The sequence below is a fragment of the Rhipicephalus microplus genome, chromosome X, assembly GCF_043290135.1.
Source record: "Rhipicephalus microplus isolate Deutch F79 chromosome X, USDA_Rmic, whole genome shotgun sequence".
Taxonomy (NCBI): domain Eukaryota; kingdom Metazoa; phylum Arthropoda; class Arachnida; order Ixodida; family Ixodidae; genus Rhipicephalus; species Rhipicephalus microplus.
Window position 1 is genome coordinate 409,451,189 of NC_134710.1, and position 27,872 is coordinate 409,479,060.

The 27,872-nt window shown below is 47.5% G+C and overlaps 1 protein-coding gene across 3 annotated transcripts in view; it reads right to left on the minus strand.

Annotated features, from left to right (window-relative positions):
• Positions 1-27,872, minus strand: part of LOC142777400 (diencephalon/mesencephalon homeobox protein 1-like) — a 104,395-nt gene that overhangs the window by 60,803 nt on the left and 15,720 nt on the right. For 2 of the 3 annotated variants that reach the window (XM_075881751.1, XM_075881749.1), the window contains exons 2-3: positions 24,926-25,185; positions 15,896-16,065 (exon numbers count right to left, since the gene is read on the minus strand). In XM_075881751.1, coding sequence (XP_075737866.1) covers positions 15,896-16,065; positions 24,926-25,185 — 430 coding nt within the window. The remainder of the gene's footprint in view (positions 1-15,895; positions 16,066-24,925; positions 25,186-27,872) is intronic. The other variant, XM_075881750.1, reaches the window with a different exon arrangement.

The window sequence follows — 27,872 nt, forward strand, 5'->3', positions numbered from 1 at the left end:
TTCTCGGACAGAGACAGCGAGGGCTTGCTAATGCATGACACCTGTTCACGTGCCATCTGTGCGGCCTCGGCGGAGTGGTTCTTGAGAAATAGAAAGGAAGAGAAAAGTAAGCCTCGTCATTGTCTGCTTCAGTGAGCGGCACCGCCACAGGGCTCACAAGGGATGGGGGTGAGGAGGGATATAAAAGTTAGGAGTAAAGGTGTAGAAAAGAGGAAGAAGAAGCAACAACAAACTGAGGAGATAGGAGAGACAGGAAAGATGGAAGCACGGTCACTGGAGTCCAAGGACGGGGTACACTTGCGAGAGATGTTGTCGGCGTCTGTAGATGGCGTAGAGCAGGTCCAGTAAGTCGGAGCTTCAATGTCGTCGAAAGTAGTCGGCGGCAGGAGGTGACGTAGGGCGAGCCCAGTCGACCAGAGCTACGATGACGCCGAAGGTCGCGAGCGCGCGGAGCGCGCGGGCGCACAACCGGTCGGCACGGAATCCAGCGAGAGAATCGGCGATAACTCGGGTGCGCTCATCCCTTTGCTTATACAGCTTCAATGTGCCCTTGAAAAGGGGCACACACTTGCACTCAGTGCAGTGCTGAGCAAGAAAACCATCTTTCCTATTTCTAACATTATAGCGTGTTCTCTCAGTTGATCGTTCACCTCCTGGTCTTTCCGACATAGCAAGCACCGCAGGATAAGGGGATCCTATCGACGACTTCCCGGGAGCACGCCACATACCTGTTTCGATGCTTAACTCTACATTAAGCTGATGAGTGCATTTTCAGGGGGTTTGTAGATGTGGTGAGACTCAATAATTTGAACGGTGCAGCGAACAACACACGAACTTCAACAGCTTTCTCGTTTTTTTTTTGAGCCTGTGTGATATCTGGAGTTTGTACGGAACAATGGCTATCCTTTCATGCTCTGTATCCGGGTTGCTCGGATCCTGTCCCTACCTCTGCTCTGCCATGTTGGTCCACAGGATTGTCTCAGCAGCGGAAGCGATAAACGCCTCAGTAAACATGAAGTCATAAGCCGTGGCACTTGAGCTTTGAAGCTCGCAGAGATGTTGTGAACGCACGACCTGTTCAAGGCATTCTCAAGGCAGGTCCATGCAATGCCTCGCTTTACTGACTTGCTGTTAGCGGAAGAAAAAGAGAGTAAAGGTTTCTGCGCACGTGGTTTATAACACCAACAAATGTGCTGTGAGATAAAAAAGAGTCTTAAATCCAAAATGCGTAACTTGTCCTTCTCGGGCGTTTCATGTGTCAACACAGGCTAAAAACAATATTGAAACACACGTCTATCGTTTGAGTCGCAAACGAGTGGAACATAGAAGGATTACAATTTAGAAGAACTAAGAAATAATCCATGCATTTGGATACTTTGACGACATGCGTGCCCTTTAACTATTTCTGCAGTTTATTTCCCATTTTTGCCAACAGTAGATCACTGAGTATGAGGTGCCATGCATGAGCCAATTGACGCACTTTTTTTCTGCAGATAAATGCAATCATTCTAATGAACGAACGTAGAGGTAAGGTACAGCAAAACAAGATCAAATAAATCTCGCGCACTGATGCCAGTTTTTATTTGGAAGTTCAATTTCCCGAAGACTTCTGTGTTAACCCTTATACATTCTAATACCTAATCGTGAGGCAGTAAGTAGTATAGGTGCTTTATGTGAATTGAAAAACCGATCACATCAGTTTGATTTGACTGGTTGAAAACTTCTATCAGTGCCTGCAACTATTCGATCAGAAATGAGTCATCGATGGCTAGACACTTTAGATGGGTCCGAATAAACAGGCCAAATTGCTTTTGCCACGTTCCCTTTTCTGTCACAATGACTGGGAAGGGCATGCCGACTTTATATGTTGTGGAATATGAAAACATGCTGAGCTCATTTGCGTCACTTTTACTAATATGCTGTGCTAACTGCTTTAACTCTAGTTTACGACACATTTCTTTGGCTTGGGTTTTTTTCTCTATCTAGACAAACGTCAGTACAACATTTGAAAACAGAGCCAATAGCTGTGACCGCCTTTTTTAGGTACAATCAGTTAGAAATAATAGCTAAACCACCCTCATTATCTGACGGCACGACACAATGTTCATTGTATCTCAGAAACTTAGCTGTCTTGCGCAACAGAAGGCTGGGGCTGGTAGGCTTAACCCGTAGGAGCACGTCGATGTCTTCTGAGATGGATCGGTCCGAGTCATCTGGTGAGGCGCGGCTAGCAACAGAGTTCACCAGTGAAAGAAGCTCGCGTGCGGACCGCCCTCGGCTGACGGCGAAATTCAGATCTAGGGTGAGGGTGTTGTGAACATAGTCTGGGAGGACGACATCACTACAAGAGTGGACCACACTCGATGGCCGGGACATGGTTGGGCACTGCGCACGAAGGCTAGTTGGCTGACGTGACCACAAGCTGTTTGCAGGGTGTTCGATTCGGTAGTGGTACTCTGGCCATCTTCTTTTTTTCACTGCCTGTGGAAGATCTGTTTGTTGAAGCTGAACAGGACATCACGGTTCGTGTGCTCTTGTCGGTGCCATTCAGGCCTCAGAAATTTGAACACCTGTACACCATGGCAGTTGAGGGGTGATAACCTTCAAAAAAGACTTTAACGTCCAGACAAAGGTGCTTAGTGCGAATGCAGAAGGTGAAGATGCGCGCACGGCAAATGGAGACTGCGATGAGGGTTATGAGGACGGATCAATGAAGGGAAACACACGAAAAAGAGCCCGAATAACTGGAAATGTAACTTAAAAGTGTGGCAGTTTGGGCTAGTTGGTATGACATGACGATAGTTATAGCGCGAGAACAGAACGATGACAAAGAGGAAAGGATGATACAAGTGCTAGCTTCTAACGGAATTTATTGCGCAGAGCGCGAAAACGTATAGAGAAGACAGTAAACCTTGGGACCAGACGGGTGGATCTTCATTCAGAAAAACGTGAACCAGGGGCCCCAAGACGGGTTCGGCGCTAAGAAAACGCACGAGGAAAGAAAGGCCATTCCGAACTCGACTTCATTCAAGGCTTTCCAGGAAAACAAGGAGGCAACTGGGCTGCTTTCGAGGTCACCGTGGATCTGGACAGACCGGACCCAGTGTGGTATTTTTAGTTTGGGCTGAAAGCTAAAACCGAAGCCGGTTGTGGCTGCACTTTTCGAAGAGAAGCAAAGTCCCGGTAATTTGCAGTTAAGCCGTAACTTCATGCAAACGACGAGGAAATGAATGTGTGGTTGAAGGAAAGAAAAAGGCACTATATTCTGCAGTCCTTGCTGGAGCACGCCTCAGCACCTCGACGACGAGGGATAAGTCTACCACTCCTCGTTTCCTCTCTCTTCATAGCATCGGCTAAATAGAGTGGCATGTTTTGAGGATAAGCTGCCGGGCCGCTACATTATCCTACCCGAACGCAGTCAGGCAAGTTCAGCAAGTGTACCAGGAGCCGGTCTTTCGAACCTCATTCTACTGCCGGGAGAGTTCTTGGAAAGCAAGGTCATCTGGGATTATCAGACGTACGCAAAATCTTGGTGATATGGGCGAAACGTTAGTGCAGTGCATTTGTGACCATATGTGGGCATTGTGTAGACTGTGCCCTCCCCACGTGCATTGTGTGGTGTCTTTACACGCCTTCGTGGGTGGAGCACCTAGACCACCGTGCACCGTATTGGTGGAAGCCGTGGACAGTGCGCGAAAGGTTGGCTACGCGGCACTATAAAAGCAGACGTCTTTTGTATATATTCAGTTCTCTTGTTCAGTTATTCAGGCTTCATGAGTTCTACTTGATCACTTAATCACCTCCTTTCGAATTCTCAGTTACTAATCATGTAAATAAATTGTCGTTTTTATGAACACCTCATCTGACTTGTAGGACGATGGCTCTAATGACGGGGGCTCGCTACCAAACTGAGACCCGCTGGGCCCGGAGTCACAACAAGATCAACAAAAAAATTGTTTTTCCGACATGCTACCTTCAAGTTCTCCCAACGTGGCACTGTTTTTTTTGAAGAAAAAGGCAATTCTAGCAATGAAAATAGGACAAAATTCTAAAGGATCGTCTTTCACATTTAAAGCGTTTGCAATTACAATGAGGCCATTGTTGATTAGAAGAAGCACTCATTGAAGCTATTGTCAATTGAAAATGAGCCATATACTTCACTTACTTCAACCAAACTCAGTGAAATTTATTAAACCAGCACTGCGTCAACAATCGTGAACAAAACAATCAAAGTGGTTGCATCAAATCCATTTCATTTGTGACCTAACAGCATTGCAACGCTTCCGCTCCGAAATAATTTTCTCTTAGGACAGTGAAGCTGGTTCGGAAGCTACTTTTGAAACTAGCGAAAAAATGCATTTCGTAGCAGCGAGACTGTTTTTGAGCAGCTGTTAATAGAATAATTTTTACGACGTTGCACATTCATGGCGGACGACTGATTCTTTTTAAGTAACATATATGAAAAAAATACAGAGCTTCAAATGTGCGACTCTCCGTGGCAATTACCAGTGGCAGTTTTTTTAGAAATTTCGAAGCAGCTATGAATGATTCGCAAAAAAGACTTAATTCGCCCATTAGAATCAAGCACCTATTTCCACAATTTAAAAGGTTTATTGCATTATTTCTAGAACTACTGCCGTAAGTGATGTTCATACGCATGTGAAAATGCCTTTTTCCACTGGAAAGAGAACGCAGCAGGTAGCACTCGAATACTTCCTTTGTAATTTTTCATTAACACTGTACACATTTCTTGAAACACTCTGTATAGTAGCGCTTCTTTAACGTGCGTGTACGTATTAGGGAAATCCGGAAGAATCGAACGGTTCTACCAAAGCCTTTGTGTTTTGGCTCATCATATCTATGCGTTCCTTGCGAGACAGCCATAGCTCATTGCATGTTTTCTTAGTTTTTGCGACGCTCATCATGAGGCGCACATTTGCAATTTGAAGTTTGCATGTAAACATAGGAAGAAGAGGGGCTAGTGCGGCGGCACTCTACCGCAGGGCAGCAGAAATCCCTGAAGAGACTTGTTATGACGACACAGCCTGGTACGAGAACACCAACAAATACGCAGTGGTCTAGGTCGACGAAGTTGGTTCGGTCATCAACGTCACATCGATTGAATGTTCCTAATCGAGCGCGGCCGAGCAGGTGGCTATCGCCATTGCTCTCCTGGACGGTAACCATATGAAAATACTCAATGACTACCCGGCAGCCATCCGTGCCTTCACCGTTGGTGCGATTCCCAAGATAGTACGCTGTATTCTCGGTGCAAAAGACCTCTTTAATCACTTCCTAACGTGTTCCCTGCTCATACGGGCTATTTTGAAGGAGGCCCCAGAGCTCAATGAGGTCGTCCATTCTAAAGCATGGCGTAAGACGTTCCGCACACACGGTGGTTCTCCCCTGCCCACGACACACAATGTGTTAACGCAGCACTTCCACCTATGCAGGGGTATCTACCCCCTCCACAGCAAAAACTGCACAAGGCTCAGACGATAACGATTACACTCTCACAAACCGATTCTCATTCAAATCTGGCATTCTTTCATAAGCTTAACCCCGATACTTACACTAGCAGCTCCTGCCCCTGTTGTGGGTGGTAGATAACTTAGAGCATATGCTCTGGCGATGCCCCTCGTTACTAGGCAGCGATCAAGCCGTGTCGGCCAAGTGGTGCTCCGGCATCGGAAGACCAAACAAGGGGGATCAACTTTGAGCCGTCCAAAAGCCCACGATGCGGCGGTCAGGCTTAGCCTGCCTGTACCAATGCTGGAGAAGCCCACTACGCGCTAGTCGGGTTTCTCGGGACTAAAAATAAAGTTTCTCCATTCATCTGTGGTGATGGTTTAAGCAGGTTTTCCGGCGGCATCGAGTGTGTTCACGAACGCCTCGGTGCAGACTAAAATGCCCTATAAGTCTATTGAGGCACTGGTGTCATTTTGGTCGGGGCTTTCATGATTTCAATCAGAACCGCAAGCCGGATGAATTGGAATTTAGAGGTAATTTCGGTACACAGCATGACCCGTACGAAGAATTAAAAGGAATGGACACAGACAAGCGCTGACGGACACAGATAAGTGATCATATGACCGCTTGCGAGTAATAAAAGAGCACGAATCTTTTGTCGCACTAGCCGATTATTCAGACATTTTATGGTCTTATGGTCCAGAAAAGCTGATGCTGAGTGTGTATCCCAACAACGACTACAGTGACGTTTGTTCCAGTTCAGCTTGGCTAGGATTGCGTAGCACGAAGGTGCACTACGGTGTTGCTTTTAATAGGGAACCCTCAAGCAGTTTGTTCTCTTTCTGAAAGTCTGAGCACTTTTTGCGGCGCAGGCTGGGTGAAAATTCGACAAGTATTTAAGAAATCTGAGATTAAGCAACCAGGCCAATCAGGTACCATTTGGCGCAGTTCGCTCAGCGCATCACTGCACTCGCAGTCTTGGCTTCTAGCGGCACTGACTAACATTCCCAGGTTTAAGTGAAAGTATAAACCTTATAAAGTGGGTATGCATCACCACCGATGTAGCAGAGTTGGTACAGCATCGGACGCGTCATTCGAAAGTAGCAGAGCAGGCGGTACCTACCATCGGCAAGTTATCTGTTTGTCTAGAATTTCATTTGCATTATATTGCTACGTAGCTGACGTATCAGCAGTCAGAAGACGACAACGAGGAAGTGGTCTGTTCGTTGTGCGTGCTGCTTCCATCTTAGTAGACGCCATACGCATCAGTTTAAATATAGATTTTAAATAGACACGCCTCATGTCATTTTCACGTAACATCTTTTTGGTGGACGTGCTGGGTACTTCCCCGTCTTCATCACGAAGCTCCGCAACGGCCGCATCATCATAGGTCCAACCATGTTACAGGTTGAACAACCATCGTCTTCGCCACCTTCCCCTACCGTGACTTCTACATACGTCGTTCTACCTCCTGCTCGTGATCCCGGTGTATTTTCCGGTCAGGATGGCGTTGACGTCGACAAATGGATCAACCGGTACGAACGGGTCAGCGCAAGCTATAGGTGGGACCCGACTCTTATGCTTGCCAATGTGCTTTTTACCTCGATGGCCCACCGCGAGTGTGGTTCGAGACGCACGAAGCGGAGATTACGAGCTGGGACTCCTTTAAAGAGAAGATCCGCGACCTTTTTGGTGACACCGTTGGGCGGCAGATCACAGCGCGGAATCAACTGGCGGCTCGTGCACAGACGTCGACGGAGTCGTACGTCGCGTACATTCACGACGTCATCGCCCAGTGCCGCCAGATTGACGAGCATATGAGTGAGTCGGAGAAAGTGGCCCATGTGCTGAAAGGCATAGCAGACGACGCATTTAATCTTCTAGTTTGCAACAACGTTGCCACCGTCGACGCCATCATTAAAGAGTGCCGGCGGTTCGAAGAAGCGAAGAGCCGCCATATTACTCAGCGATTCACTCGGCTGCCCAACACGGCCGCGACCTCATCGTGTGAAGCCGCCCGCCAGTCCCCCACGTATGACAACGTCACACGCATTGTTAGTCGGGAAATCGAAGCCGCCTGCCCGGCTCCTCTTGAGCCACCCGTTTTCGCAATGCTCGCCTCTGACCAACAACAGCCGTCAGTGGCGTTAATACAAGCTGTGGTGAGGCAGGAGTTTGCGAATCTCGGACTTCCATCAGCATGTCCCTTGCCTCGCCCTGAAGCCCCGTTCTACTCCCGAGGACACGCTCGCCGTTCACCTCCAACAATTCCCTTCCGTAACCCTTCGGAATGGCGAACACCTGACGACCGGCCTATTCGTTTTTCCTGCCACCAGCCTGGGCACGTTTCTAGCTATTGCCGCCGCCGTTGGTCAAACCAACCACGTCAGACTTTCTCTACCTCGGCGCTCATGCATCCGACGACCCCTCGACGTTCAGTCGCCGCACCCTTCAATTTCTATTCGTCGTCATCTTACGAGCCTTCCACTGACGCCCCTTCGTCCGGTCACTGCAGTTCTCGCTCCCCGTCGCCGCTTCGTCGCCAATCCCGCTCTCCGCCACCTCGGCGCTTTTCCTCGCCGAGCTTCTCTGGACGACCGCAGCACAAAAACTAGATATTGCAGCTTGTAGAGGTGAAGCTGCAATACCAATGACAGCCGAAAATCCTCTACTGACGCTTCCCACGCACCATAGCCTGCTTGAAGTACAAGTCGACCATGTTCCTGTGACCGCCCTCATTGACACAGGTGCGCACCTGTCTATTATGAGCGCTTCTCTACGCTGCCGCTTACAAAAGATTATGACGCCATCTGCGACGCAGGAAATACGTGTTGCCGATGGTGGTACTGTACCAGTAATCGGAATGTGCACTGCTCGTGTCAGCATTGCCGGTCGTCACGCCGTGGTCCTTTTTGCCGTGCTAGCCTGCTGCCCTCATGACCTCATACTTGGCCTTGATTTCCTTTCGGCACACTCGGCCTTAATTGATTGTTCGTCTGGTACCCTCAGCCTTGATCTACCAATCTTTGCCGACTACTCTGCAAAGCCCACCAGCCGCTTGAGCCCAACCACTTTCATTCGCCTGCCACCTCGAGCCGTCCCGTACGTGTCTTTGTCATCGACCCCTCCCGTTCCTGATGGTGATTATATCGTTACGCCAATTACTGACGTACGGCTGACGCGCAGTGTTACTGTGCGCTATACCGCCGTGACCATAGCGGATAACTGTGTGTTACTTCCGCTCCTTAACTTTGGTTTTACCCCTCAAGTGTTGCCCTGCCAGATGTCTGTAGCCCAGCTAACTGCCATAACAGAGGACGATGTCAGTGTTGTCGCTGTATCTGCTCTTGATCGAAGCGCAGTCTCACGGTCACCCAGATCATCATCATCATCATCATCAGCCTTACTACGTCCACTGCAGGACAAAGGCCTCTCCCATGTTCCGCCAGTTAATCCGGTCCTGTGCTTGCTGCTGCCAATTTATACCCGCAAACTTCTTAATCACATCTGCCCACCTAACCTTCTGTCTCCCCCTAACCTGCTTCCCTTCTCTGAGAATCCAGTCAGTTACCCTTAATGACCAGCGGTTATCCTGTCTACGCACTACATGCCCTGCCCATGTCCATTTCTTCTTCTTGATTTCAACTATGATATCCTTAACCCCCGTTTGTTCCCTAATCCACTCTGCTCTCTTCTTGTCTCTTAAGGTTACACCTACCATTTTTCTTTCCATTGCTCGCTGCGTCGTCCTCAATTTAAGCTGAACCCTCTTTGTAAGTCTCCAGGGTTCTGCTCCGTAGCTAAGTACCGGCAAGATACAGCTGTTATATACTTTCCTCTTGAGGGATAGTGGCAATCTACCTGTCATAATTTGAGAGTGCTTGCCGAATGTGCTCCACCCCATTCCTATTCTTCTAGTTACTTCAGTCTCGTGGTTCGGCTCTGCGGTTATTACCTGCCCTAAGTGGACATAGTCTTTTACAACTTCAAGTGCACTATTGCCTATCTCGAAGCGCTGCTCCTTGCCGAGGTTGTTGTACATTACTTTCGTTTTCTGCAGATTAATTTTAAGACCCACCCTTCTGCTCTCCTTGTCTAACTCCGTAATCATGAGTTGCAATTCGTCCCCCGAGTTACTCAGCAATTCAATGTCATCGGCGAATGTCATCGGCAATGTCATCGTCTGTCACCCAGATCAGACAATGCTATTTTTCGAAACATGATTGGATCGGAGCTGTCGCCTCACCAGGCCGACGCCCTCTGCCAAGTTTTGGCCTCATACAGTGACATTTTCGACACTGACGATTGTCCCTTGGGCCAGACTAAAATTGTCACTCACCGAATCAACACTGGTGACTCTGCGCCCATTAACCGTCGGCCGTACCGCGTGTCAGCGTCTGAGCGAGAAGTGATTCAGAAAGAAGTGGCCAAAATGCTTACGAAAAACGTAATCGAACCATCAACGACCCCTTGGGCATCTCCCGGGGTATTAGTAAAAAAGAAAGACGGCTCATGGCGTTTCTGCGTTGATTATTGCCACCTCAACAAAATTACCAAAAAAGACGTGTACCCTCTACCATGCATTGACGATGCCCTTGATTGCTTCCATGGCGCCACCTTCTTTTCATCTCTCGACCTCCGATCTGGCTGCTGGCAAATTGCTGTAGATGAAATGAATCGAGAAAAGACCGCCTTCGTTACCCCTGACGGTCTTTACCAATTCAAGGTCATGCCATTCGGGCTCTGCAACGCTCCAGCGACCTTCGAGAGAATGATGGACACGCTCCTACAAGGATTTAAATGGTCGACATGTTTGTGTTACCTGGACGACGTGATCATTTTCTCACCTACCTTTGCAACCCACCTTGAACGCCTTTCGACCATTCTATTCATATTTCGACGTGCCGGCCTGCAGCTAAATTCCTCCAAGTGCCACTTCGGTCTTCGTCAGATTACCGTATTGGGTCACCTTGTTGACGCTGCCGGCGTACGGCCAGACCCGGCGAAAGTACGCGCTGTAACAAACTTCCCAGTCCCACGCTCTGTCCAAGATGTTCGCAGTTTTGTGGGCCTCTGCTCCTACTTTCGCCGGTTTGTGAAAAACATTGCGGCACTCGCCCGGCCACTCACTGACCTTCTCAACCAAGACGTCCCATTTTCTTGGGGCCCTCCTCAAGCTGACGCCTTCTCTCAGCTAATCACTGCTCTAACGACACCTCCTATTCTTGCACATTTCGACCCCGATGCTCCCACAGAAGTGCGAACAGACGCGAGTGGTCACGGAATTGGTGCAGTTTTGGCGTAAATTCAGTGGGGAAACGACCGTGTAATCGCGTACGTAAGCCGTCTGCTTTCTAAGTTTGAACGCAATTATTCTATAACAGAACGGGAATGTCTCGCTCTTGTTTGGGCGGTTTCGAAATTCAGTCCTTACTTGTATGGCCGCCCTTTCCGTGTCAAAACAGATCATCACGCGCTGTGTTGGCTTTCTTCTCTGAAGGACCCCACTGGACGACTTGGTCGTTGGGCATTACGCCTACAGGAGTATTCCTCCTCGGTTGCTTATAAGTATGGACGTCTCCATCTGGACGCCGATTGCTTATCCCGTTACCCTGTTGATCAGCCCGACGAACCAGACATCGAGCCTAGCCTCAGCGTCATGTCAATGTCCCAGTTTCTTCAGATACGTGATGAACAACGTCGTGATGCTTCTCTGTGACAACTCATTGACCGTCTCTAATCTGCTCCAAACGACACGTCACTTCGCATGTACGTCCTCCTGAATGGCACGCTGTACTGTCGTAGCCTCCAGCCAGATGGCCCTGAGCTCCTTCTTGTCGTGCGAAAAATTTACGCTTAATGACGCTTCTAGGCTCATTCCATAGATACGCCCGCCTAATTTATTTGATTGAGTATTGGAATGCTTTTCGGGCAATGTAGAGGGCCGTCGTGCCAGCGCAATGATGTAGCTCTTTCGCTAAAGCAACAACTACTTAACGGCTTGGCCAAAACGAATGCAGTGTGCCGGAAACATTAGGCTATCATATTAGTTCCCCAAGCATACGAATTGCCACGTCTGAGTTCTCGCACAAAAGCTAGAGAAGTGCTGGCGAGTGCGACTGGCGGCTGTTGATATTTGTTGCTTCTTGAGCGGACACCATACACAATGAAAAATGCTTCATTTAGGTTAATTGATGCCATGGCTGCGCTGTATTGTCATTCTTAATCGTTGAAATCGTGTATTCTGAAACCCGGAAGCACAGATAACACAATTGTACGGGCTCGGTCGGTAGGCCTAAGCTTTGGTGGAAATGATGGTGGTAGAACATGTATTGTACAGATCCCAGCTTGGTACACTATATAAATTGCCCGCCATTATAAGCCCACCCATCATCTGCTTACTGCTTCCCAGCATTATCGCATTGGTGGGCAAAGCTTCTCAGCTTGGTACACCATGTGGCCCACCATAACAAGCAGCACCCATCATCTGCTTAGTGCTTCCCAGCGTTATCGCAATGGTGGGAAGAGTTTCTCAGCTTGGTACACCATGTGGCCCACCATAATGAGCACCACCCACCATATGCTTAGGGCTCTCCAGCCTTATCGCAATGGTGGGCAGAGCGTCCCATTATTGCCCACTTTCTAGCCTCTGCTTTCCACCATCATTTCCACTTTACCCATCATCTGTACACCATACCACCCAGTATGTCCCGGCATATCCAACATATTTTCCACTACGTCCCACCATATCCATCATAATTTCCACCATGGCCACTATTATTTCCACTACGCCCACAATGTTTTCCAGTATCCACCATGGCAATTTTTCTGATAGGGTGGAAGCTATAGAAGACGTTCGGTAAACAACATGTGTGACTACGTGAGTCTTGCGCTTGGCTTTCATCGTTGTAAACGCTTGTGCAAGGCGAGCACGAACAAACACACAAAACGCTACAAAGGGCTACAAATAAAACATCAAGAAATGCGAAAGAGATGCTAGATAATCCTGAACAACTTTTAGACACCTGCATAATGGGGCGTCTTTAAGTTCGATGCACGAAGCATACTCATTTACTACGAAGCCCACAGAGGAAAAGAAGTCATGCCTCAGATGAGAAAACCATCGTACTATGTTCTAGTGCGAATGCATTCATTGAATTAAATCTCACTAGCCTCTACAGCGTTGTACCTGATGTATTAAATACAGTAGAAAAATTCCATAATAGGCAAAGACTTATTTTGTTCGTTTCACACTAATCGCCTTACTTCGATATTCGATGGTGAATTGGAGGTTAAAAACGGCTTTTAGTACTTCATAGTGCCTGAAAATTTCTGTTATGATGTTCGCCTTCAATGCCTTCTAGTACAACTTAATTTATGTTTTCAAATAGGTACGCATAGGAACACCCTTAAACCGCATATTTCGTTCCCGGGTGCAGTTTGAGACCATTATTCATGTTACGGGACAACATTGTTCAGAAATTTAAAATTTTATGCAACTTACAAAGCCAGGACAGGCCCCGACCACAAGACCAAAGCCCAAAAGCAAATATCCACCACTGAAGAAACAGCCCATTACAGCACGTACTCGCCAAATTCTTTTAGCAGGATCTTCACATAGCAAACATGCGCATATTTTTTTATAACAATTATTGGACGAGGGCTTGTTTACTGACCCTTTAACAAACCCCCTGAAGCCCATGGGTGTTTCACTGGTAAGTAGTCTGCGCATACGCGCTGCCGCTGACGAGACACGAACCATCACTTTTGGCAGCCAAACCGTGACAAAGGGTACACATCAAGCGACATCTGGTATCACAACATTGCAAACGGTTGCCCAAATAAAGGCGTGAATACAAGCCTCCGAGATTACCTTCTCGTCCGCGGCGCACACTTGGAGGCCCAGTGGAACCAGTTTCCGATTCAGCGATCTCAAATGAAAGTGCTGTGCGGTCCCGGAGAAAGCCCCATTTTTACCAGAAATAGGACTAGCCGGCGAGCATACGTCACCGCACTGACATCGCGTGAGTAGTCGGCGAATACGATACTATGGCTAGCCCTTAGGGGAAAAGATGGAATTAAAAAAAATATCTGCAAGAGGCTGTTATGTTGACATCTACATCTAAATCCGAAGCATTTTTCAGCGAACGTCACCAACTTTGACCGCATCCATCCATCCATCCATCCATCCATCCATCCATCCATCCATCCATCCATCCATCCATCCATCCATCCATCCATCCATCCATCCATCCATCCATCCATCCATCCATCTATCTATCTATCTATCTATCTATCTATCTATCTATCTATCTATCTATCTATCTATCTATCTATCTATCTATCTATCTATCTATTTGTCTAGGACGTTTAGTTCTCCTGGCCATTTAAATAATGAGATCTGTACTTAAATTGGTATGGCATAACATGACTGCATTACGAGCATAAGTGACGAGTCATAACGGGAAAATTACATCTATGTCACAATTTATTCTTCGTGGTCTTGCTGCTGTTGGGGTGCTGTAATTCACATGACATATTGCAAAACGGATATGGTAAGACATGACTGTACGGCGAACATAGGTGACAGACCCTAACGTGGAAATCATGATATGCACGTAATGCAATTCATGACTACACGCCATCCTCATGGTTCTCTCGCGGTCGTTTAGCTAGCTTCACATATACCAAAATTCATATGGCGTGATGCGATTGGACGACGAAGGTCATGGACGCGTCCAAACATGATAATAATGACATTTGTGTCATGTACAACATGACTACATACTACGCTCATAGTGCGCTCGCAGCCGTTTCGCTAGCTTCACATAATCAAATTTTGTGTTACGTGACGTGAATGGACGACGTAAGTAAATTACACGTCCAAAAATGATAATCATGACATGAGTGTCATGCGAAACATGACTACATGGCACGCTTATGACGCGCTTGTGGTCGGTTCGCTATATTCACATATACCAAAATTGGTATGGCGTGAAGTGAACGGACGACGAAGGTCATTGACACGTCCAAACATGATAAACTTGACATGCCTGTCATGTATAATATGACTGCATGTTACGCTCGTAGTGCGCTCACGGCCGTTTCGCTAGCTTCATATACCAAATTAGGGCTTACGTGGCGTAAATGGACGACGAAGACACGTCGAAACATGATAATCATAATACACGTGTCATGTAAAACATGACTACATGCTACACTCAAAGCGCACTCGCGGTCATTCTTCTAGCTTCACATACAACATACTTGCTATGACATGACTTGAATGGACGACGAACACAAAATGCCAGGCGCAAACATGACACGGAAGTCGTGTACGGCATAAATTACGTCCACCTCGCAACATTGTGCTAAATTTGAAGTGACATATCAACCTTTCTCATTCGTGCTTCGCATATCATCAATTCCCTCTCTACGTCGAATCTTCTATTTTTTTTAAGCTTCTCCTCACCAGGGGTGAAATCTGATTCATACGCGATGCAACCCGTCTAAAACGACTTATCCCTCCCTTCTGGTCATTTATCAGTCAGGCTATCTAATATAGGTTGCGGACGTCTTCATCCGAAACTATTTGCATATAAGTAAAATTATTCTGCCTATATACACGATGTTTGGAGCCTAAAACGCTGCTTTGCATGTCAATTATTGGCGCCAAAGGCCTACTTTTTTAATGCTTAGGAACACAGCCTCCAGTTTTGATCGTGAAAGTTTTCATCGATAATGATTGCCGAGAATTCCGCAGGTTCGATGTCAAGAAGTGCATATTTTTACCATTAAGCTCTGGAAAGCTGTGAACCAAAGGCAGCAAGTCGTTGTGAGCTGCGCAGCTTCACCTCAGGTTAATATATATTTATTACTTTTAATTAAAACTTTATGATTATAAATACTAATATTCTCATAATATTATTATTATTATTATTATTATTATTATTATTATTATTATTATTATTATTATTATTATTATTATTATTATGGTGTGTGTGTTTTTACACGTGAAAACCACGATATGGTTTTGAGGCATGCTGAAGTGCAGGGTTTTGGTAATTTTGAGCGTTTCATGTCCTTTAACGTACGTTGACATCACACAATATGCGGACTTCTGGCTTGATTTTAATGTTTGCATCCAGTGTGATGCTTGCTTTCTGTTGACCTTGACCAATAGGAAAAAGATGTAGGGGTTATGTAGAAATGTTACCTTCACTTATTGTAAAACCATGTGCACACTGATGGTCACAGGGTCACATGTCACCCACACGGGACACTTGTGACGGCACATATGTCCTGTCATGGTAGGACACGTGCCTACCAGATAGCACAGCAACATATGTGGTATGGTCCGTGACCGATAGCATGCCTTATTGCAGTCATAGACAGGAAGTTACCATTTCGAAGGTCCATCGCCTACCTGAATGCGTGACTCAGGCAGGCCCGTGACGACAGCGAGCCAGTCACGCGTTTCAGTGTCAGGGTAGGGCATCCGGCCGAAGGTTTTCTCCAACGTTGATAGCTGCTGCTTGTTGAAGGCTGTGCGGCAGCGGCGCTTCTTGCGTACCAACGACCCCTCCGGACCACCTACTGTAAAGGAAAGGCCAAAGGGAGAGATTCTGGCAAACTCCAATTCATCGCAATTCTTCATCCGCTGTCTGATTGAAGGCTGGGGCCTATTTGTTCGCACTACTGGTGTCCTATCAAAGCTATGGGAATCTATAATGATGCGTTATGGCATAACTTAAGACGTTGCATAGAAATACAGGAAGACCCACGAAGCGAGAATTCTTGAGGTGTAGAAACTGTGCTCGCTTGGCCGTCCGGAAAAAAAGTCACAACCTAGCCGCAAAGGCGAAGCAATGAATACGATAGCAACAAATTGAAAGGTCACACGCAGAATAGCAAGTACATCGAAACGTACCCCGCTTTTCTCATGCTGAACTGACACACAAAACGTACTCACTCTGCAGGTACAGATGAATACAATTAGGCGTCTCAGTTGTTACTTCGCTGTGTCAGAGAAGCTCACCCTTTTCGCAAACGCAGACTGTGTAGTGATTGCAGTAGCGTTTGTGCGCCCGGTAACTACAACAGACTTGTTCCGGTGAAAGCCCAAGGTAGCGAAGACGTATAATCGTGCCCACCACGAGATAAGGGCGCGTGTGTGAGCGTCCACCCCCTCCTCTCCGCGCGGGCAAAGTACGCGTGCGAGATGAGAGCACACACCGCCACGTCGTGACGATGTGGCAACGCGCACTCATTGCGCGACTTCGCTCGCAGTGCTGAAAACACAATAGCTCCGCCCCGAGAAGCCCGTCATCTGCAGTAAGTGGTAGATATAATGAGTTTGCAGATTGAAAGGGGAAAAGTGGTCCTTTGTGGCTCAGTGGATAATGCCTCACACTTACTATTCATAAGTTCTATGTCTGATTCTGCGTCAGAGTCTTACTTTTGATTTTTTCTTGCGTTTCATATATGTAGATACGTATACATATACGGTGAATGATGGCGACACCGACGTCGACGCTGGCGGCAAAATCCAGCCGAGAGTGTCCATATGTTTGCTAACAAAATAAAAATTACGCAGTCGGGCAGCGCACTGACACGCCCTCAGTCGTGAAACGTCACTAGCGGAGAAAGAAACCTGCGTGCGCTGCTCTCACCGCATCCTCATTCAAGGCCGGCTCCACGTGGACTCGGCGTTCGCGCTTCACGTTCAAGTAGATGTGTTTCTGTGCGTCCTCGCCAGATGCGAATTTTAATGCGACAGTGTTCAAGAGCTCGTTTAAAAAAATGCTGGCATCGGCGTCGTTGTTTGTGAGTGAAAATGGGGGCTGTTGGTGACCGTTAAATCTAGATGCAAATAAAATGACACGCCATGGTTATCTTGAGCCACCAAAGTACCGTATATGGGCATGTATGCTGCCCGGCCTTCTCGTTAGGTCCAGTTCATTGTGCATGTGGGCGTGTATACGCGCGTGAACATCTGACACGTATTTGAGGCAGCGCGGAAAGATTGAAGGTGCGGTGTCTGGTAACAACACTGGCCTTTTCGCTTTGTTCATGAGAAGTTCGACACCAAACTGTAATATTCCTAAAAAAACTCTAGTAGGACACCCGCGCCCCTTTGCGTCTGCCTCCTCTTCCAGTAGCTGCACCTACAGCGTCCAGCTAGAAAATACCTACACGTGCATCCCTCTTTCGGCACACAGGGGAAGGTACGCCGGTGCAGCATCTCTTGCTTGCCTGTGTTAATGTGGAAGCAGAAGAAAACTTGCGACCGAGAATAGACAAGATGGCGCGTGCACCACCAAGGTTAATTAGCATTGTGGAGAGGAGGAGCCTCCACGCTGACACGAATTGTACTACTTTAGTTATTTCAAGGGACTTCCCCAAACTGGCCCCAATACCACCTCTGTTCTATGTTTCTGACCGAAGAGAGCTTCTCTCACACATAGAAGGCATCAACCCTCGGTCTTTTCTGGATATGACCCGAGCCAACGCTTCCAACCTAACTGGGCCACTAGAAACTTTTAGAGCATTTACATTGTCCTTACAGGATGCCTACCCGCTGTCGCAATTTGGCACATCACATTTTTGTCACATCCCGACGAATCACTGGTTAAAATGTTCAAAGCAGTCTCCTTCGACGCGGCGGATGTGCGAAGCGCGCGCTGACACGAGGAGTCGGCCAAGTCAGCGCAACGCAAGAAAGCTAAGATTGTCACTGTATATTTGCACCCGCTTCTTGGTAACTTTTCCCGGTCACCACACATGCACGCGCAGAACTTGCGAGTGAGGAGCGAGGGACGCGTGCATGGCCATGCGGCAAGTGTCGTCTACTTTGACGAGTGAGCACGTCGTTTCAAAGGCTCTATGATCTATAATTTTGGCAGTATCTAAAAGTAACTGCAGCCAAAACATGTCTGTAATCGATGTCACAGACAGAAATCTTGAAACTTTTATGCAGTACCAGCGCTATCGCGATCTTTATGCGTCACATCCTTAGAAGCCCATGTAAAATATTGCAACACGCCAAAAGCGTCTTCTGTTGAGCTTCGGCATAAACCGTATTCCTCCGTGGCGCTGCTGGTGTCGGCAACTTTCTCCTTAAATATTTTACCTCCTTGGATAAACCTGTGCTTAATCTCCGCCTAATACTTCAGGAGGTTGTCAGCCGTACGTGCTAATCATTACATGGGAATCCGATGCAGTATAATCATAAGCAAATGCAAACTACTCAGTTTTCCAGTACCTCTGTATGACCCATTAGAAACCAAAAGGAAGCACTGGTTAGATGTAAGTGAGATTTCGCACATTTATAAATATGTAATGGACAACAACACATTCACGTTTTCACTGTTTCATAGGTTTTTGCAGACGTTTTAACACTGTACTTTATGATGTACATACACTGCACCCTCGGGAGGCAAGTTAGTGAGATGCAAGAATGGAGAGTGTTCAAGGCCATTGCCGAAAAAAAATCCAAAGTAATTTTGGCCTGTACAGCTTATTGAAGTACCGGTGCTTTACGGAGAGCATAGCATCACGCTTCTTGCAAAACTACACAAATGTTTTATGACACACCTGCCTTATCCAAGCGTCTGAAAAAGAAAGTGTAGAGGCAAGCTCAGCGGACGCTGAGATCTCTTGACTCTTCTGTTTGGTACAACAACGCAAAGTGTGTGCTTTACTATTATGCCACTGAAGGATAATAGTCAAGGTGTAGGTGTCTGCTGAAACATACAGTTCAGTTGCAGACCCCGCATGCGTTTTATTTAGCCATTTCAATCATCTGGGTAAATGTGGGCGTCTACCATTTTGCCACACTAGTGAAATATCTGCAGTTATTCGCAGCATGGTCGCAGAGCTCAAGCCCTTATGCCATTGTTACAGTTGCTGAAGATTATTGGTTTTCAGTTTCAGGGGATGGCTACTTTGTTAATGAGTATAGACACTACGGTGTTGACGTTCGGCACCTTAGCAACTATGCTTTTGTCTTAGACCTTTAGTGAAACGAATTCGTTTCCGGTAAATAAGCAGAAACTGTACTTACTCCCTCCTTCCATATATATATATATATATATATATATATATATATATATATATATATATATATTGTAACGACGAGAAATAAGAGACAACGCCTTTGCTGCAGGCCGGCTGTTCTTATTCTGCTTCGTCTTCCTCGGCTTCCTTCCTAGCATGCGAGTCTGTGCCAGAGAGAGTTCCAGTTTCGGTTTTCGTCATTACACTCGGCCATGACTGCTAGCATTGTCGTTGGGCCAAACGACAATGTTCTGGTAGGTAAGGCTAGCTGCAGCAGTTGACAGTGCTTCAGGTGGGCGAGGTTGGCTACATCGTCGTGGTCGGTCTCGACCACGCTGGAAGTTTGTCGAAATTGGCTCCGGCGGCCGACACTGGCTATGTCGTCTGGGTCGTTCACCGTGTCGTGATGGAGACTGGGTCCTGTGCGCGCGCGGAGCTGGCGGTAAAGTTTTTGGTGGGTGGGCTTGACTTTGTCGCCGTGGTCGAACTCGTCCATGATGCAACGTTTCCTGACAACTCGTAGAATGCAGTTCAGGTGGACGGCCCTGACTGTTCCGGCAAGGTCGCAGAGTAACCTGGAAACGCTGGTGTTTGTCCCACCGTCGCTGGTGGACTGAACTGCAGCGGGATGCCCTGCGAGGCAGCCATGATGACGTTTGGGCCATTTCTTGAAATGAGATGGGACGCAGCTCATGGTTGGGCATAAATACCACAGCAGAACTCCCAGACGTAGTCGAGCCGGTGGCTTCTGGCGAACTGTCATGTGCAAACATCGTATGCTGGGAGGAAACAGCAGGAGGGCTGGTCCTCGGCAAGTTCTCGATGGCAGTGGCCTCAGCGTAGCTAGGTATCTGGGCTTTCTCGAAGGAAACGTTCCTTGGTAGCCGAGTGTCTGCGTGGCTGAGCATGATCGTGGTCTGGTAGGGTTCAGTTGTGTCTAATACAATAGGATTGAGTGCCTCGATGTCCTCAGACGACGAGCGCGAGGGCCGTATCTCCGGACGAAGGTCTGGTGGGGGTATTTTCAGGTCGAATACCGATGCAGAGTCCGGGACCTGTAGTGTAGGATTCCAGCCACTTCGGTCAGGGTCAGCAGCAGGGAACTCCTGGCAGCATTCCGTTGACGAGCTGCAACGAACGATTGCAGCCTCGAGGCGGGGCGCTGCCTGGGCTCCATCCTCGGCCTCGGGGAAGATCGAGCTGGACTTGCTGGAGTCACAGGAAATCCGTCCGAAAGCGGCAATCAGGGCTGCACTCCATTCTGCCCAGGACTGCTGCCTGACGCCTTCGTACCTGTGCCATGCTGCGGCAGCATCCCGCAGGCGATCTATGGCCATGTCCCACTTCTGCTCTTCAGTCGTTCCGAGAGCGTTGACGGTTGCCACCCATTCCTCGGCGTCGTCCTGGAAGCCGCGAAATTCCGGTAGCGCGAAGGAAATCGGCGATGGCGGGACGGCGGGCAGAACTCCGAAATGTGCCCCCGCCAAGCAGTTCACTTGCTCCGATACCTCCGCGAGAGAACGCCGGAGATTGCGACGGTTCTCGGGCGAGCTTACCTCGAAGTTTTGTGCGGCGGCCGCAGCCAACATGGCATTGAGTGCGCACAATGTTGGCAAGATGGCAGGACATAGCTTGGAACTCGACGCTATGAGGGCGTTGGTCGTGACACGGAGTTGCGCGATGGTATGCTGCAGCTCCGCTGCGCTGTCGTGTGATCCGCACGAAGAGCCAAGGCCCGCCTCTGCGGAGGATACAGTGACTGCGGTATTCGAGGTGGTACAATTCTTGACCAAGGACGCGTGGACGGCGTCCCTTGGAAATCCAGCTGTGGTCGGATTCGTGGACATGGGTTCCAGGGCGCTGGAAGCGTCAACGACGTTCCCAGGCAAGCGGAACCCGTGTGATGAGTTGTGACCTGGTACTGTGGCGTAGATGAAGCGGTCCTGCGCCGCCGGGTAGGCCTCGACGCCGTACACGGTGGGTGCTTGAAGCGCCGACAGGTTGCCAGGTATGGAGGAGGCATGTACGCCATCCCTAGGTGAGAGAGGCCCGTGCGCATGGTTGCCGCGACGTGTCGCGTCCCAGGACAAGTTTCCCGGAACCATAACGGAGGCCTGGACGCCATCCGTCGGTGCTGGGATCGATGCTGGCCGCGACGGACGCCTTGCGGGTCCCATCAGCGAAGAAGCGTGACGGCGAGGAGGCCTTGACGCCGTCCCCGAACGGTGGTGTCAGTAAACAGCTGCCGAGGAGGGCTTGACGCCGTCCTCAAGCGACGCTTACCGCGGCTGCACGTCGGCGGGCGTTCTGGATGACGAAACCGAGACGTAAGCCGTTTTCTTCGTCGACTGCGCCATTGTAACGACGAGAAATAAGAGACAACGCCTTTGCTGCAGGCCGGCTGTTCTTATTCTGCTTCGTCTTCCTCGGCTTCCTTCCTAGCATGCGAGTCTGTGCCAGAGAGAGTTCCAGTTTCGGTTTTCGTCATTACAATATATATATATATATATATATATATATATATATACATACATATATGGATCGGTATTACGCCACTTAAGTGCCAAAGCTACCTTTGTCCAAGAATAATGCACCTGCCAAACCACAGTTTGGAAAATATCAGCCTGACTCTTTTACAGCCGGGTTTCCCAAAAAGGCGCGAGCGCAAACATTATTTCCAAATTTAGAACGTAAGTGGTTGGCATTGACGAGGACCCTGAAGGACTCACATGCCTCCGGTAAGTAAGCCAGAATGAAATTGTCACTACAGATTGATAATTAAAGGCCATGCCTGTATTCTGATCAACTCGTACGTGTACTGTGTGTTTTCTTGTTTTCTTTCTCTCCTTTTTCTTTTATTCACGTGTACTAGAAACGTGAAAAGCTCACGCTTCCCCACCATTTTAAGGTTATTGAGAAGAAACGGCCGGAGATGAAGGATGAAGAGCCAACCTTTTTCACACGCGAAACTTCTCTCACGCGCGGCGACGCGGGCTGCTTTCACCTACCGCGGCGACGATTTTGGGTGGCCCGACAGACGTCGAGAACCGGCCGGCAAGATGAGAACCACATGCGCATTCGCAACGACTCTGCACTTGTGCCCTTGCAGCAAAGACGGTTGCACGTCTACGTTATCGGCCCCTCCCGAACTGTTGGGCAACATTTTTATCGTTGTTGACAACGCTTCCGCTTGACCCAGATATATATATATATATATATATATATATATATATATATATATATATATATATATATATATATATATATATATATATATATATTCGAAGGTCGCAGGTTTGGATCCTGCCCACGGCAAGTTATCTTTTCACCCACTTTTCTTTCTTCTGATTTACATTACGATTAGGTCTAATAACTTCCACTATACTTTACTTATCAATATTGTCTGTTAGATCTCAATATATATATATATATATATATATATATATATATATATATATATATATATATATATATATATATATATATAATGTTGGCAGAGAGCCGTCTTAAAATATTCATTGCCCTTCCCCTCCTAAATGTCTATATTAGGTTCAGATGCGACCATGAAAACTTAAACGGGCTCTCGCCCATTCACAGCGGCCCCTGTCGCAGCCTCATGGGTATCAGATAACCGAATAACCAGCATTATTTAAAAGGAAATAGCTGGTTATACTAGCAGGCTCCACACAACATTAAGCAAGTGTGTCCTTTTGTGATGTCCCATTGTGCTATAAAAAGTACACCCAGATTTGATTACACCTACGAGAAAAACTATGCACTCTGTACAGTTCTCGCTCAGTGCAGGGATTATTTTATTCTTGCGGAAGCACAAGCAATCTTCGTTTTTAACGCATGAATTTAGAAAACTAGAACAAATTTAGAAAAAAAAACAGTACTGATCCTGTGTCTTGCATGAGCTCTCGTTTTGTAAACTTTAGTGACTCTTGGAGCAGAAACTTTAGAGTAGAGTCGATTCGCCAAGTTAGCATTATATTGCTTCAACTCTTTGCTTCCGAAATTCCAATTAGCAAATTGATAATATTGTGTTATGTATTTTTCTTACCAACTAAGGAAGTGTACTTTGTAAAGTACATTGGTCCTTATTGCGTTAACGTATTTCAGACATACACATCGGGGTGGTAACCTTAGCTCCATATTCGCAAACTTAACCTAAAGTTACGCTCGTTACTAAGTGATCTTTGACCATCAACCTTCAACGCATCTAAAGAGCGAACCTTCTACTTATCGCCGAACTTTCCTGATATTTATCACCGCCATAGGTAAGGTTTGATTAAGGTATGCTATAATCTCTCTTTAGGTTTCATCGCAGAAAACAAAACAAATTGGCAAGGAACGACAGTTTTGCGTTGTTCTTTAAGTGTACCACAAGCAAAAATTTGAACCACACAGCGTAGCATACGTGATCACTGCCGTGGCGTATCGTCAAGCGTCGGCTGCACCCGACGGAGACCTACGTCAAGCGTAAATTTTATAGTGTCAATTCTGCTTCACGAAAAGTGCAGCCGCACATTGCATTGCACTTTTATGGGGCGGGCAGGTTAGGACACCGACCATGTCAGTCTCGCAGCCGACGGGGCAACGAGCATACCCACGGGTTCTACCTGGATTGCAGAAACGCTGTTTGCCGTAATTACAAGATTTCTCGAACAATCGCAATTATTCTTTGGTTGTTTGGCAGTTTGTGGATTCATATTTTGCCGGCCGTTATATTTGTTGGTACGCTAGACTGACCGACAAAAACTCGAGAACAATGACGAAAGCACAATCTACTGAATGGCAGTCAAGTATTAAAATAAAAAGAACACGGCATTCTGCCTCCCACAGCTAACCTGACCGTTTAATAGACAATGAAATTCAGAACCATTGCACGATAATAACAACTGAAGATGGCATGATTATCACAGATGAGCTTGTAGATACTTGTACATTACATAACACAGAAATCTCTGTGTGGCACCTCTGTTACGGAAGAGGCTTTATCTGCACTGTAATATTGTGTACATCCCAACACGTAATATTGTAGACAGGCAGGCGTCACAATTTTTGAGCTGCCAGCGCTAGTCCATCTGCCGTGCTGTATTTGATGTACTGCATACGTGCACCTGTTCAGTGCCATAGAATGTTTAGCGAAGTAACGCCGTTCACGATCCCCTTCCTTCGTAAACGTTACGAGTTACCATTGCAGTTTCACCAATCCTGAAAGGAACAGTGGTGTTCTTCTGTTCATAGAGAAAAAGTACTAGTTTCTAAAACTTCGCTCCTTGACACGCCGTTCCGTACAACGCTATTCGGAATAGATCTACTTACACGTTATCAAAGGAAATGGTAAAATCTGCGTCAGGTTTGTGTGCGATCGCAGAAAGGTCTGCCGACTTACCGGAAAGGATGTTCAGTGGCCATGCTCCAGCGTCAACGGGACCCATTGACGGGCCTACAAGAGACGGAGCATGGCACCCAAGCACCGCTGTGGCTGCAGGTGCTACTGGATAAGTACATCGCCCCAAGGTTCCACCAAGGCAGCTCGCTACGGCCATACTGGCGGCAGTGCCATGGTCGCTCATCGTAAGCGCTGAATGCCCTGATGCCCCAGGCACTGGGGGCCAAATGCAGGCGTTAGCCGCGGGAAACATATCTCTCCTGCGATGTTGAGTGGGTAAAGATTATACCATATGCCCACAGTGGTCGCTTGTGCATTGTTGCCATCAGTATGACGCAGACAGGGGTGAGACGGCCGAGATCGAATGAGAAGTAGTTTTTTGGAGCAGTGTGATTTCAATTTTGGAGAAAGCAAATCTTGCTTTGGAGGAGTGAGCGGCATTTACCATGTCATTTATTATGGCACAAGTGCTAATTATATGTGGGGTTTACGTCCAAAAACCACTATATAATTATGAGAGACGCCGTAGTGGAGAGCTCCGCAAATTTTGACCACCTAGGGTTCTTTAACCTGCACCCAAATCTGAGCACATGGCCTACAACATTTTCGCCTTCATCGGAAATGCAGCCGCCGCCGCCGGGATTTGATCCTGCGACCCTCGGGTCAGCAGCCGAGGTCAGCAGTCGATCCTGCAGCGGGACATGGTAGAAGTGCATATTTTAATTGATATATATTGCACATAACACTGGATCAGATTTTGGAGATTATGTTTGATCAGATTATCGCGAAGTATGAAATGAACTGTCTTTTTTCATACCACGTGACCTATCAAGTCCTTGAAACATGCTTGGTAAATAATTATTAAAAGAAGGTTTTGAGTGCTAGGTTCAGCGAAAACATTTTAAAAAGAAAAAGGCATCACACTCATGAAAAATAAAACATTCTTGCGCGATGGCACAAGAATAGTAGTTACGTAATAGAGGGACCTTGCTTAAGAACAGTGACATAGTTCAGCATATTACTGCTTTGACTTTTTTTACGTCTGCTGCTCTATCTTCTCTGTCGCACTGTTAGAATGGCACCAAGTGTATACTGCAAGCTTTTAACAGATAACAAAAGCGCGCTGCAGCTCCGTTCACAGCCCCCTCGTATGGGACCACTTTCAAGAGTGCGGCGCCGGAGCAAAGAAACCTTCACTGCAGAGACTACCTCGTGATGCGCGTGCTTATGACACTAAGTTATAGGCGAATGGTACTGAAAGATGAGGCATCTTGACGCGCGCTACCCACGCTAGCTTCTTCCAAATTTTCATTAGTGAAGGCCGTTGCCGTTGAAGTAGACAGCATCTTCTCTATTCTTTTCCATTCCAATGCAAGCGCGCACTTATCAACGAGAGCCGTTGGTTCACCTTAGTTGAGGGAGTGGTCGTGATGCGGAGCTGTAAGAGGGGTCGCGCCGCTGGCGTCATACGCGCTTCGGAGCACTTTCTCCCGGAGATGTGACAGACGTGTTTCACACTCCAATATCATGCGTCTGTGAGATTTGTTCCTTCGGGCTTCTTTGTGGCTCGAAGCAGTGCCACCGCCGCATCACAGCGGTCTCACAGTCAGCGCACGCAGTTGCGTTGCAGTAACGCTTCCCCATTAGTTGCCCGTAGGGCGCCACAAACGGTGACACGCTATATCTCAAAACACCGTATCTTTTACAGAGCCAGAATGACAGCCAACAATACGAACATGAGGAATTCGAAACGCCGCCCCACGGATCTGTATAGAACTGAACGAAAAATTCCTTCATATGATTTGCGTCATGCACGAGGCGCCACATGATGGGTTTTCTACCTTATGAGGTAAAAGCTCTCACAAAGGCTTGGCGTTGAGTGAGAGCAGGAAAGGGCTAGAGCATAGGGTGGTAAATGGTTGGATCAGGCGCATCTGGCTGGCAATAATAAAATAGAGGAGGCACTGATGTAGAACTCCCTGTAATACATAGGCTCTCGATTGCCTCGCATACCTATCCACGACTAGCGTAAGGAACTTGTACGAAGCAACGCGGGACAGCCTACAGTTCACAGCAAAAGTGACACGAAAAGCGGGCTTTTCGAAGCAGCAAGGAGGCTTATTTGGATCGCCTTTGGATTGCCGCGCCGCAGCTAAGGACGAGCGGCATCTCGCGCTTTCGCGCAGATGTAGCTATGACGTGGCAGTGGCAATGCTTCTCTCAAAGACACACGAGTCCGCCACCACGCCACCACCACGTGGCGCTCTGAATGGCTGCTGAAAAGCGGAGAGGTGGGGTGGGCGGCAAAAAATCGGCCTAGGATCGATTGGAATTGCCACCTCGCTTTCCTTCCGCTTTCCCTGCCTGGAGAGGAGGTTTTCTGCGCTTCCCACTTCACCGTCTATATAGCCACTTTAGCAACCCCTCCTTAGTTGTCAACGACGAAACTTACGGAGGCCGGATTGGTTGTAGAAAAAGGAAGAAAAAAGGTGCGCCATTCACACTGCGGAAGGACCACCGAGAGAAATACCAGTTGAACGTAAAACTAAGCCTAAAAACTCGTTTAGCCCAGATCCGGCACGCAGCGACATTTCCTAAAGCGTTCATTGGGAGTTTCAATTACAAAACGAAGCAGTAAAAAATCAACGTTTATGAAAGCTGTTCACGTGATCGCTGACACGTCATGAGTCACAAGAAAAGTGCCGAGGAGTCAGTTAATATCGTTTAAACTGGTTCGAACGCGTGTTCTGTCACCACGAGATCGCGAGTCGTGCAAGTTTATTATATTGTGCCTTATAGACGAGTCTTTAGTGCTTGTACCAAGTGGATATCTCGCTACCTGCCGACACAGGCGTGCGGATATTTATTAGATAACACTTTACACAAAAATGTCATCGCGCAAAAATGTGCAATGACATTTTCGTGCAAAACGCAAGGAAATCTCGTT